This window comes from Asparagus officinalis, chromosome 7, assembly GCF_001876935.1.
Source record: "Asparagus officinalis chromosome 7, Aspof.V1, whole genome shotgun sequence".
NCBI classification, from domain to species: Eukaryota; Viridiplantae; Streptophyta; class Magnoliopsida; order Asparagales; family Asparagaceae; genus Asparagus; species Asparagus officinalis.
In genome coordinates, this window is record NC_033800.1 from 67,151,043 (window position 1) to 67,165,107 (window position 14,065).

At 38.2% G+C, this 14,065-nt stretch overlaps 2 protein-coding genes across 2 annotated transcripts in view; both read left to right on the plus strand.

The window, feature by feature from the left end:
• LOC109849983 (F-box/kelch-repeat protein At3g24760) lies at nt 745–3,211 on the plus strand. Its single transcript, XM_020419878.1, has 2 exons — nt 745–1,063; nt 2,506–3,211. The coding sequence occupies exons 1-2, from the start codon at nt 766–768 to the stop codon at nt 2,847–2,849; spliced, it is 642 nt and encodes a 213-aa protein (XP_020275467.1). The 5' UTR covers nt 745–765; the 3' UTR covers nt 2,850–3,211.
• LOC109847280 overlaps nt 8,792–14,065 on the plus strand; it is a 6,525-nt gene continuing 1,251 nt past the window's right edge. Inside the window, 4 exon segments of the mRNA XM_020416518.1 lie at nt 8,792–10,681; nt 10,794–10,837; nt 13,569–14,060; nt 14,063–14,065. The exon segment at nt 14,063–14,065 is cut by the window's right edge and continues 1,251 nt beyond it. Of these exon segments, the coding sequence (XP_020272107.1) occupies nt 9,213–10,681; nt 10,794–10,837; nt 13,569–14,060; nt 14,063–14,065 (2,008 nt within the window). The 5' untranslated portion in view covers nt 8,792–9,212.

Below are 14,065 nucleotides of genomic sequence, written 5' to 3' on the forward strand. Positions count from 1 at the left end.
TTCATTAATTTTTGAAATTAAAAAAAATAAATAAATTTGACGCTCTCCTCCGTCCGTCGGCGACAGCCACAACTTCCGTATCTTCCTGAAGCACACAACCGCTCTCCATCCCAAACTCCACCTCCATTTCCCGGCGCCAATCAAATCCCACTCCCGATCCTCAAAGCCCACGTGTCACCCTCTCAACCCCCTTCCACCGAAGGCAATCCGTCTATCAAACACCCGATCCCCCCCGAAATCCCCATAAATACCCTTTGAGGTCTCCCCCAATTCTCTCAAGCCCTAGCTCTGACAATGGATCTAGGCGCCGCGTCAGCGTCCCCCTGGGCCCACCTCCCCGAAGACCTCGCCGCGTCCAATCCTCTCCCGCTCCTTCCTCGCGCTCGGCGCCTCCGCCTGCCGCCGTCTGCCGCCACTGGCGCCGCTTCCGAGAAGAGCCTAACCCTCGAAAACCAAAAGCCTTGGTTCTTCCTGCTTCGCCAAAACAACGTCTTCCTCAAAACAAAACCAAGGCCTTCGCCTTCGACCCGACTCAAATTTCTGATCAAATTACCAAACTCTCCTCTCAAACGACCACTGCTGTTCGCCGGCGCCGGCGGCTACTCTTCGCCGGCGCGGCGCCGCCCCGGTTCTCTGTACTCCCTGTCCTCAGCGGGGCCCCAACCTGGAGGAACCCGCGCGTTGCAATTTCTCGAGATTTGAACGCCTCTAATTGGGGTTCCAAGAGAACTGAAATCGATCGTCGTTGTCGCGCGGGCCCGATTCATGCGGCATGCTCGTCGACATCGAGGATACGGCTCGCTTGTTGAGATTTATGATCCGGCGATGGATACTTGGGAGCTGGGGCCGCCTTTGCCGGCCGAGTTTAGGTCGGGGAATTCGTCGCAATGGATTTGCTCTGCGATGATGGAGGATTCGCTGTTCTTCGTGTTTGGGATCTTTTCAAGTATTTTATCGGCGTTTGATCTGAGAACGAGATCTTGGAGCAGAGTTGAAATTGTTCGGCCGCCTGGGGTTTCGTTCTCCTTCTTAATCGCCCGCAGAGATCGACTGGTGCTTGCAGGTAGGGCTCGAAACGAATTGTATCGAATCCAATAATGAGATTTTCGTGTTTGTATTTTGTTAGAATATGAAAGTATAGCTCTAAGCTCTAGTCACAACTGTAGAGTTTCGGCGCAGCGGCTGGGACTTTGACACGGTGCCAAAGTAATCCAGGTTTAAATTTCGCTTGCTACGATTTTCTAAGTTGATTTTAAAAAATTGATTCCGCTACGTGAGTTCAGGTTTTTGACATTGAAACCTTAAAAGGATTCTTAACTTGCTAGGAGCCTAGGACATATTAAAATATAAGATTATAACCTTTGCCAGTTAGCCCTCACTGAGATTTGGTGCAATTGCGGGGACGTGGAGATATTCGTTTAAAACCTTTGATTCTGGATCCGAATTCGAATATCCTTCTTTGAGCTTGTTCAAATTCGATTCTAAATTTAGTCATGAATATTGGGATGTTAATGTATGTTTAATTAAGAATATACTTCTATTTAGTTAAAGAAACACTTTTTTATTTTGTAAAAGTTTGATTTGTGAATAGCATTTAACTTCATAGTTGAGTATTATTTTCATATATATATTTGTAATTTGAATACTTGGTTCAAAAACTGATTCCGGACTACGTCGCCCAAATTTTTATAGGAATCAAAATAAAAAATGTTAGCGGGCCAAAAACATAATATCATTTGCATAATAATAATTCATAAGAAATCAGATTTCAAACAAATAATTAATAAGCAAATGAAATGGATGTCTTTGGTTAGATTCTATTTGTTTATAAACCGGATACTAAAGTTATTTCTTTCATGCTGAATGAATTAGCGAACTAAGTATAATTGAACAGTTAAGACATACAATTAAGGGTTGATTACAGAAAACACTCCGTGATTTTTTGGGGAGTTGCAATAACATCGCACCAACTTTTTAAGTTACACTAAACCTCATGAACTTTAGGAGTTGTTGCCCATAACCTCCATGAACTATTTTATTTCACTAAATTTCACATGGAAATTTCTCATTTAATTTTTAAATTAGCACCATTGAGTCTAAAATCTCATGTGGCAAGCATATGCCAGAAAAAAGATAAAAGTAATTCCTTAATCCCAAAAAATGACCTATTTTTCCTCTTTAATAAATATATACTTTTTAGGGACCGAGGAGGAATTTTTCATCTTCTTTTTTTGTCTTGTGCGTACTAGTGACACGTTAGAGTTGATGATACTAATATGGGGATCCAAAGATAAATTTTAAGGTAAAATCTAGTGAAATAAAACAGTTCCCTTGGGAAGGGATCATGTGCAGTAACTCCTAAAGTTCAAGGAGCTTACTCTATTAGAAAAAGTTGATGGGCTTTTATTGCAACACCCCAAAAGTTCATGAGGGTTTTCTGTAATTAACCCTACAGCTAACGAGCTATCTCCTAATTATTTGGCTTGTTTCGCCTCCTACCCTCAGGGCTTTGCAATGCGAATCTCGTTCTCTGGGACGTCAACTATAAGAGCTTCGCTTACAAAAGAATTGGCGAGATGCCAAGAGATTTAATGGTTTGTTTGTTCGAAAGTGAAGATGATGATGCGAAATTTGCGAGCTTGAAGTGTGTAGGGCTCGGTGGGTTGATTTACGTGTTCAACGAGGATCACCATAGAGGTTACCCAGCTTGTGTCTGTGAGATTGGAGATGATTCTGTTTGCAAATGGAGGAAAGTGCCACCATTGCCGGGACCTGTGAATAGATTTCACAAGGTGATTGCTTTCTGCTCTGGGGTTTCATTGCACCCTGTTGTTGCTGATGATTGGTAGATTGATTTCAAAATAAAGTGGGTAAGTTGCAGAGAACCCCCCTCGTCCATATTTTCATTAGCACTTAATTGCTACTCAGCTATTTTATATTAGTATATAACGCCCTTATATCGATGCTTCTAGAGAAATAAAATAGCTGAGGAGTGATAATTGGCTAAAGATATAGTTGAGCGGGTTCTTTGCAATTTACCCAAGTTGGTATATTATTGAGGTGAGAAGTTACTAATATCCACGGCTGTAATTCGTAAATGTTGTAATTGTTTGTGCAATATAGTTTTCTAGTTACCGCATAGAAGAAAATTTTTGTGTGACAAATGCATGTGGAATTGGATAAATTAGACGAAAAGGTGGGGACAATGAAATTGATGGTGGTGTTCTATGTGTCAGATTTTGATGTGGATATTGATTTTGGTGTAATCCAGCTATCCAAATGTTGATGTTGGTACGATACGTTAATAGCAAAAGCAATTCCGAACACACAATGACGACTGACGAGCTTCTAGACCCAAAAAAAAAACATGAACAAATTCGTACGCTAGAAATTGTCTTTGGATTTTTTTAAGAAAACCACTAGAGGCACACTCTTGGACATATTCTTAACCACACCCTCTCACTAGCTACAGTATAGGAGTTTCACATGAGATTTTTTAAAAAAATCTCATGTGGAGCTCCCTGTACTGTAGTAGGTGAGGGATGTGATTGAGAGCGTGCCCAAGGTGTGCCTCGTGCTTTTTTTTTTTTTTTAAGGATTTCTGCGTGATGTTAGCTTTTGCTTTCGTGGTAATTCTTGAACTGTTTTACGGATTTCTAATCAATTCATGATGCTGACATATGCTTTTGGCTGGGTGAATCATTCAAATGTCCTTGCGAGTTAATATTGTTTGTCTTGGCCCACCGCAGGTCACCGAGAACGTTGTGAGGTTTTGATATGACCCCATGCTCCTGGGTTCACTTCCGAGCTGGGTTATTAAAAAAAATGTTTTTTTATTGTCCCATTCATTAGCTCATAATTTTTGTATCAGCCTACTAATGATGTGTATAGGCGCGTGTATGGTAAATAGAAGTTATCGATGTTTTGATCAAATTTCGTAGCAATTGAGGAGTTGAAACTTTATTTTGTTGGTGCAGGTAGGAAAATCACTCTCTATATAAAGAGTATGAGATATGTCTGCTTATTCGTTGAACACTTCTCCTCCTCTATACTTAAATGGAGAATCCAAAGAGTTGTTGTTCACGTTACGCGTAAGGACTATAGTAATTTACTGTCTGTACTATTTATGTTACAGTATTTTATTGTATTATAAACAGTAAAACAAATTAAATATATTAAAATTTAGATTATTTTTTAATTTTAGAAGAATAAATATGATTTCTAAACTAAATGTATTAAAATTTGAATCTTTTTTAAGTATAGAAGAATAAATATGATTTTAAAAAAAATAGGGGTTTAGAATAGTAGTCATAGTAAACAATTGTAGACGATACCTTGAGGACCACTTTAGCTCAGTCCGCAAGTACCCACGTGGGCCACGTATTTGAAACCTTGTCATTGCTTTTTTTCTCTCTTTTTTTTTCGCCCCACTTAAACTCAGCTTCACATGTTTACATGTTTAGCCTCAAATAAAAATGGATATTACACATTAGTCCCTTAAATCTAGAATAATTTCATATTAGTCCCTTAATCTACAATAACTCCATATTAATCCCCTAAATCTTTGAAATTGTTCATTAATCCCTCAATGACCAAAACGCCTTATTTCACTTTAATATCCCATAGTTCTTTAAACTTTGATAGCCAATTTACAATATTCCATATTACTCCTTCAAATCTACAATAATTCACTATAATTTTTTTAACACTTTGAAAAGGTTTGCTTTGGACATTTTGATACCCCAAACTTCGGTTAGAGGATCAAAGCTAACTTATGTAGACTTTAAGATACCACTGTAAAAAAAATGTAAATCTTTATGGTATCAAAGTCAAAATATTTATAATTTTTGTGGTATTAAAGTGTTAAAAAAAACTTTGAGGTATCAAAGATAAAAAAGTGGTTTTAGAGAATATGATTCATTAAGCAAGTTTGGTGGTACGAGTGGAGGTACAATATATGAGGTACCTTTACCTAAGGTAGGGGGTGATATTTATGCCAATTGTCTAAGCAAATAAGGCGGTACGTGTGTCACTATCCTATTGGCTGAGGTAGTCATAGAATTTACTCTGTGAGCAAGTAAATCCACATAAGAAGACCTCATTAGTGGATCAAGGTTCCTCTGACATGTATTACAATCAATGAAGTTATGGAAGTTGGAAGTTAGTGGAATTGATTATCGATGAGATGCTTATATACAACTTATCTTCAAAGATTTGATATGATTTGAAACAAAATATATAACTTTAGAAACCATAGAAAAAAAATTTCAAATATATAATAAACTAAAGGGTAACACATAACTTCCTTATATATATGCCTTTAATTAGCTCATTCATTAGTACTTATCCCCTCTGTTTGGCAAAGGGTTAAGGAAGATGGGTTAAAGAGAAGAATTAATGTACTTAGCTCATTCGATAATTTGATGAGTAAATTATTAACATGATAAATAAGTTTTATTTTAGCCATTGTGATCAATTTTAGTGTTTGGGAATAACAATGATTTTGACTATTTTCTTTATATTTAGAAGAGTTAACTCTTAATCCTTCTAAATAGGAGTATTAGTAAACCCATCATTTTGAGGGATTAACTCATTTTAATCCCTCTAGAGGGGTTAGCTTAACCCTTCTATATTTTTTATGTTTGACAATTTATGGAGGGTTAATTTACTTTAACCATTGTATAGATTTTTTGTGTTTGGCAGGTTAAGAAGGGGTTAATTCTCCTTAACCCCTCACTTAACCCTTTGCCAAACAGTACCTAAAGGAAGAAAGCTATGTGCTAATAAATAACTTAGGAGATTAAGTAGACTGAAGGTATAGATGAGGGATTTGTATACAATTTACCTTAACCTAAGTTTATTATAAATGTAGTAATTTCAAAATTTTAGAACACTTTGGATATTGACTACATTTAAAATAACTTTTAGGAATATTAACTATTGTCTCCATTTATATTGACCATTACTCTAAAAGTTACACATAAGACTTAATTTTATAAATATAGTCTTTATTATTCTAATTTCTGCATATATAAAATATGACATTTGTTTGCATAAACCCCTAACCAAATTTGGCACGTGCATTGCACGTGCCCCTTCTAACTAGTCATACTCACTTTAAAATATGAGTTTGGGAAAAACTTTTCATGGTCAATATTATCCTTTATTATTTTGAATATTCTATTTAAATCTTAATCTATGCTCATCATAATTATATCCTATCCTAATCCCATATGAACTACCTACTACTCAACAATTTAAAAAAATAAGATTAATAAAATGCATAAAGCAGCTCCATGGTATTAGTATGTTAAGGTAAAGAACTAACATACTAGTTTGTTAAGGTAAAGAAATAACATACTATAATATATAAAATATTAAAAAACCCAAACAGTTTCAAAAATTACATAAAGCACCCTCAAGTTTTAAAATTACACAAAATATTTTGACATTTTAAAACTTAAAATAATAAACATGAAATCTAAAAATTAACACTAGCATTCGAAGAATTTAAAGTTCGCAATTAACACCCCAACATTTTAAAAATTGTACAATCACCCTTAAAAGTTTAAATAATAATTTTAAATGACACAAAACATTCTGAAGTTTTAAAACTTGCAAATACCAAAGATAAACTCAATAGATTACCATCAAGCACCTCAAAATTTAAAATTTCTAAAAAATAACCTCAAAGTTATAAAAATAGCAAAAAACTTCTTTAAAAGTTAAAAATCACAAAAAACTTAAGATTTCAAAACTTATAACTAGTACAAATTAAATCTAAAAATTATCAGCAGACCGCTGAAAATTTAAATTTTTACAAAAATATAATCTAAAGTTTTAATAATTGCAACAACACCCTCAAAACTTCAGAGTTGCAAGAGATATTATGGCATTTAAAATTTTACCACCAACATATAAAACATAGAAATTACAAACATCCAATTTAAATTTTAAATTTTTAAAAAACACTCTCAAAATTTGCAAAACGCATCCTCATAAATTCAAAATCACAAAAAATGACTAAATTTTTAATAGCAAAGAAAAGAATGGTTTTTGATATTCTTTCATTAATATATATAAATTTAACTTCCAATTTAAGGTTTACTATCTCTTTTCAGCATCTAAAAGTAGTCTAATATTATCGAAAAAGATGAAGGTGGAAAGATTGATGTTAGCTCAATAAAAAATGAAGCAAAAGGAATGAATATTTAGAAGAGATTTTCATAAACTTTTTTAGTACTTTTATATCCTTATGTGGGTGCTTTCATCATAAAAAAATGTGCTATAGTTAACATTAAAGTTTATGAATTTTTTAAAGTCTATCAAGAATTAAGAACAAACTCCATGTTTTCTTTTGTGTCATTTTAGCCCACTTTTAATCAGTCATCTTGTCTTATTAGCTTTAATATTCATCCTTCTTTTATAACGCTATTTTTAAGTGTTTTCCACATTTGCAACATCATACTTTCTCAGGTCATGCTTGGTTTCATGTCGATCTAAATAACATGATAATTCAAATTGGCTTCGGATTACATCTGTTTCCTGTCAATTCTATAAACATGAAAATTTAAATTGGGTGTAGCTCATTTAAATGAATATCAATGAAAATAAATAATCACAATGCTAAAGTTTAGAGACATAACTAAACAAAACTCATCAAAGTAGAATCGAGGAACAATTTTTAATAAGAAAATAAATCAAAAATACTTAATCATAGTATTTAACCACATGCATAAAACCGAGTAATATCAGATGATGCTCAATCCTTTTCCTATCCAATATAAAAGGCTCCTCCTAGTGGAACCCCAAACATTCCCACTTGAGACACGAGAACTTGGACCTCCTTCTATTCCCCAAATATTTATATTACCGCTATTATTATCTGCGAGCGCTAATTTGAGCGTGTAAGGGATTTTGACCGAAATCTAAGCTCCAACATGATGATGCACTTAGGGTGTGTTTGACAACTTAGAAACTAACCAAGTTTAATTTTGATCTGGTTTCACATAGGCTTGATTTGGCTAAACTAGTTTTTACGTGTACTAGTTTTGAGGTGAACCAAGTGTGGCTAACTTTTAAAGAAAACTAGTCTAGAACTACTTTTGTTGGTGAACACACAATATGTGTAAGATATAGCAACTTTGATTGTTTACTTATTTTTCCTTTATTTTTAGGCCAGAGTTATTTGGTTCTTTTTCAGACCAATCCAATGGGGGTATTGGTTTAACTCTGACCAAGTTACGAGGTAAAAATTGGCCAAATGACAACTTGTTTAGTCCAAATTTTGTTGTTTGTCAAACTAGAACTAAATACTTGGGCGAAATTTATTCCACTTAAAACCCATTTTATTCATTTGCCAAACAGGCCCTTATTTTGTTAGTGCAGACCGTCTAATCATCAGAACATCCGTAATATCCACCTCAACTAGTCCAATTTTTCAAGGAAGCAAACACAGTTACGTACTCATCCCAGTTTTGCTGATTGGATCTCCAATAATTTAGCCAATCCGTGATCAGCCACCTAAAAGTATCCAGCATCGCGACGGCATTTTGTACCTCTTGCGCGCGCAACCACTTGCACTGCTCACCGTCCCTGTCGCGATCTCATTAACTTTTCCACCCGCGTTTTGTACTCTTGCGCGACCACTTGAGCCAAGACTGATGGAATCCAGCATCACTGTGCGCAGAAGAGGAAATAAAGAGCCAACGCACCCGCTCATCGTACGTTGGAATTGACGCGATGTCGATCGGTTGGATCAAGAAGGAACAAGCACCCAATACCAAACCTCTCCGTGGCGTAATCTCGTCCAATCCTATGAAGCCTACAAATACTCAATGCGGATACTCAACTCCCATCCTCAAGCTTATTGTTCTTCTTTCATCTTTTGATTGCATATACTCTTATCTTCTTCTTTCATCTTTTGGTTGACTCTATTCTATCTAGATTTTTGAAAATTACAGATAATTTTTTTGTTTTGAGAGAATGTAAGATACTTCTTTAGTTATCCTTGGTGGCCTAAGATCTGATGAAAATCCTCTCTTCATCCCTAGTCGTCGATCATGCGCACACCAGTTATGTCTGAGTTCCAAAACTTCTCTTAATTTTAGGAGAGAGAGAAGCAGGTTCTTTTCATATGCTTAAAAAACTATTCCTTTATTGCATATTTCGCGAAAGTAAAATTTTTACTTTGGCGATTATATCCTTCATTCATGGCGAACGAACACATAGTTATGTTCCCCTTTATGGCTCAAGGCCACCTCATCCCATTCCTGGCCTTAGCCAAGCTCATCTCCAGACGTTTTCCGAACTACACCATCACATTTGTGAACACTCCCCTCAACATCCAAAACCTCGCCCCCTCTCTCCCGCCAAATTCAAACATTCGTCTCGAATCCCTCCCCTTTCGGAGCTCCGATTTCGACCTCCCGCCCGGATCCGAGAACACCGACTCCTTACCCACACCCCTGATTATCCGACTCTTCCAAGCGTCCGAATCACTTAAACCACATTTCACCCGATTGGTCTCAGACTTGACCCGACAACATGGTAGAACCCCGCTTCTAATCGTAGCCGATGTTTTCTTCGGATGGACGGTCGAGATCGCCCGAGAGCTCGACATACTCCATGCATGCTTTACTACTTGTGGGGCCTACGGCACCGCGGCCTACTTCTCGTTGTGGCTCCACTTACCCCACTTTCACACCGAGTCACCGGAATTCAACGTCCCGGGATTTCCCGAATCGTTTAAGCTTGACCGGAGTCAACTTTCGGGTTACCTAAGAGCTGCGGACGGTGAGGATCCGTGGTCTAGATTTTTTGGGCCGCAGATATCCCAGTCGTTAAAATCGGACGCTTTGATTTGCAACACGGTGGAGGAAGTGGAGATCCAAGGGCTGAGATTGCTCCGAGAGAGCAGCGGGCTCACGGTTTGGCCCGTTGGGCCTTTGTTGCCTTTGGATTCCAATTCTTCGCAAGGCCGGGTTGGTAAAAAGGCCGGAATAGAAGCGGAGGAAGTCGTAGAATGGCTGGGCTTACAGGGGCCGAGTTCCGTAATTTACATATCGTTCGGGTCCCAGAATACTATTTCCGCCTCACAAATGATGGGCCTAGCAAATGGGCTCGAATCAAGCGGGCACCCGTTCATTTGGGTCGTTAGGCCCCCAATTGGGTTCGACTTGGGTTCGAGTTTTAGGCCCGAATGGCTGCCCGACGGATTTGAGTCCAGAATGAAAGTAAATAATCAAGGACTGCTAGTGAGGGGATGGGCACCTCAACTAGAGATCCTGTCACACAAGTCTACAGGAGCGTTCCTGACGCATTGCGGATGGAATTCTGTTCTGGAGAGTTTAAGTAGAGGTGTAGCGATGGTCGGATGGCCGATAGCATCAGAGCAGTTCTACAACTCGAAGATGATTGAAGAGGACTTGGGAGTCGGAGTGGAGTTAGCGAGGGGAATCGTCGACGAAGTTCGACGTGAGGAGGTTGAGAGAGTAGTGAAATTGGTTATGGAAGAGGAGAAGGGGAAGGGGATGAAGGAGAGAGCGAGGAGCTTGAAGGAAAAGATAAGGAATGCAATGAGAGACGAGGGAGGGGAGAAGGGATCGTCAGTTAGGGCGGTCGATGAGCTCGTTGCGATGGCGGTCTCTTCAAGGCTGGGGAAGCAAAACAATCTCCATTAGTTATATAAATCTGTAGCATTGAAATATTTTCTGTTAATTGATTCACGTTGTTATAATAGCACCGAGTTCTCTTTTTGGTTATATGAGACTTCTTGTTTCAAATCATTACAGCATTGTTTGCAATTTTGATAATCCTACAGGATTCTCCTCCAATCGTACATCCTTATTACGGACCCGGCCCGGTGTCTGGCTCGGACACGTCGGGCTGGCCGGGCTCCGGGATTATAGTATGATATGATCATTAATATATACTTATATGTATTTTTAAGTGTATATTGTCATTAATGTATACTTATATATACTTACATATATATTTCTAATGTATACTATATATGATTATAGTATGATATGGTCACTAATGTACACTTATATATACTTACATATAATATATAGCTAATACATGTATACTTATATAAATAAAATAAGATTGATCTAATTTTTTTAGTCAATTTTTAGCCAAAAAATCAAAAAATACAAAAAAAAATCCTGGCCGGGCAGGAGCCCGGCCCGGTTTGGCCTAGACCCGGAACTGTGCCCGGCCTATCTGGGCGACCCTATGTTTTCGTCAAAAGTTGGTTTTGTCATGGAATTCATTATATCTTCAGTCGATTACAACAAATTCGAAAGAAACAGACTTTTTATAAGACTTCTTTTACACAACAAAATAAAAATTACAACTCTTGAGAAAATAACACAAAAATCATCTATCGATTCTTGTTTTGTGGGACTTTGCCTGTGCCGTGAGCGCTTTGACTCGTGGACCACCGAATCACAGATCGTGAAGGGGGCTTAATGATTCTTCCTTCGTTTATCGAAGTGGGAATTTGAAACGAAGATCTTATCAAAGTAAGATAGTCGTTCTTCTTAAGATCAAGTCAAAGCTCGAATTTTAAGGAATCACACCAATAAATCAAGTCTGCTCTCTCTCTGCTCTGGATTGCTCTCTCAAGTGCTCGATCGGATGCTCTCTCAAGTGCTCGATCGGATGCTCTCTAATCAGCCCCCCTTTGTAACCCTTGTCCCACTACCTAAATACCATCCTTTTATGATGTTAGTGGGTCTCCCTTCAGTTTGTTTGTCCCACTACCTAAATACCATCCTTTTATGATGTTAGTGGGTCTCCCTTCAGTTTGTAACCATCTCCTCACGTTTATGGTTGATCTCAAGTAGTTATGAAGCCAAAAAATCGTCAAAAAACGTGTTGTAACCAACTCTATGGCCGAGACAGTGAAGTCTGTCTCGCACTTCTGAGATAGTTTATACTATCTTGGGTATTTTAGCTCTAACTCCCTCGTCTGATATCGGAATACGTTGGAAAGCTGACGAAGAGATCTACAACTTTTGTCTTTTGACCTTCTTCAGATTTGGTGCGAGACAGTCATGACTGTCTCGCATTCCGAGACAGTGAAGTCTGTCTCGCACTTCTGAGACAGTTTGTGTTATCTCGGGTATTTTAGCCATAACTTCCTCGTCCGATCTCAGAATGAGATGATCCAAGATGCGTTGGAAAGCTGACGAAGAGATCTACAACTTTTGTCTTTTGACCTTCTTCAGATTTGGTGCGAGACAGTCATGACTGTCTCGCATTCCGAGACAGTGAAGTCTGTCTCGCACTTCTGAGACAGTTTGTGTTGTCTCGGGTATTTTAGCTTTAACTCCCTCGTCCGATCTAGGAATGAGATGATCCAAGATGAGTTGGAAAGCTGACGAAGAGATATACAACTTTTGTTTTTTTACCTTCTTCAGATTTGGTGCGAGACAGTCATGACTGTCTCGCATTCCGAGACAGTGAAGTCTGTCTCGCACTTCTGAGATAGTTTGTGTTGTCTCGGGTATTTTAGCTCTAACTCCCTCGTCCGATCTCGGAATGAGATGATCCAAGATGTGTTGGAAAGCTGACGAAGAGCTCTAAAATTTCCATAGGCAAAACACTCATAGAGTAGATGAGACACACATGGTACTTCACCCTTTTGTGGATAAAGCATAACTCCTGGTTGAGTTGTTCCTTTATCGTTTAGCATGTTTCACAAACTCGTACGCTTCACCGACTTATTTCGTGTGCTTTTTAGCTTCTCTACAATATCAGATGATCTCCTTTGACTCAGATAATCCTCCTTGACTCGGATAGTGACATTCATCGTCTTTTTTTTATCTCGAGCTATATGCGAGAACCTATAGGTCCTCCTTGACTCGGATAGTGACATTCATCGTCTTTTTTTTATCTCGAGCTATATGCGAGAACCTATAGACAATTTTTTATGCCTACACCCTACGGCTACCTTATCTTGATAAATTAGTGAAAATGATAAAGTTCTCATATCTAATCTCATGGAACCCGACTCAAACACGATTAATTCTTTGGAGTCAATTAGACCAAAGTAGACTAGCCCGATCTATTTTCATTGAATGGTTTTTTACAATCTTTTTAAATTGGTGTAAGAGCATGGTTCAATGAGCTTTCAATGGGTGCTCCATTCGCTTCGTGATTCCGATGCATAAATTAGAGCTCACGACAGAGCGCGCATGACATTTTATTTGGTCCTTATGTAACTTGTTGCAGCACGAGCTCGAGTTAGACTCGACTCGATCCATCCATGATGAAAAGTTGATATGGAACATCTCACATTCATTCAGTTTAATTGTTGGTTTTTTTTTTTTTTTTCTTTTTTTGGGTTTTGATATGGAACATCTCACATTCATTCAGTTTAATTGTTGGTTTTTTTTTTTTTTTTCTTTTTTTGGGTTTTTTTTTTTTTTTTTTTGGTGGGGGGGCAATATGCCCACCTATCGTACATCATGGGATCCTCATCATTATGAAACGAATAAAGATGCCACCCAATGATCGTTGAATTGTTGCATTCCGTTAAATCTAGATAAAGTAACAACAAATGCCAAGCCTCTACGTGGCACACCTTCATCCGATACCATCAACTAGTCGGCTGTACAATCTCTCAACTTCTCGCCTAGCTTCCAATTTCCATTCTCAAACTCCTATCCCCTCCCCGAAACAAAATTTTATTTTCGTTTTCATTATAGCCCCTTCAATTATGGCGCAAGAGCACATAGTTATGTTCCCCTACATGGCTCAAGGCCACCTCATCCCCTTCCTAGCCTTAGCCAAGCTCATCTCCAAACGGTTTCCTAACTATATCATCACCTTTGTGAACACTCCCCTCAACATCCAAAACCTCCACACATCTCTCCCTCCAAATTCAAACATCCATCTCCAATCCCTCCCTTTTCGGAGCTCCGATTTCGGCCTCCCGCCCGAGACCGAGAACACCGACTCCGTGCCCGCCTCCCTCACCATCCGACTCTTCCGAGCATCCGAATCCTTAGAGCCGCATTTCGCCCGATTGGTTTCGGACTTGACCCAACAATAC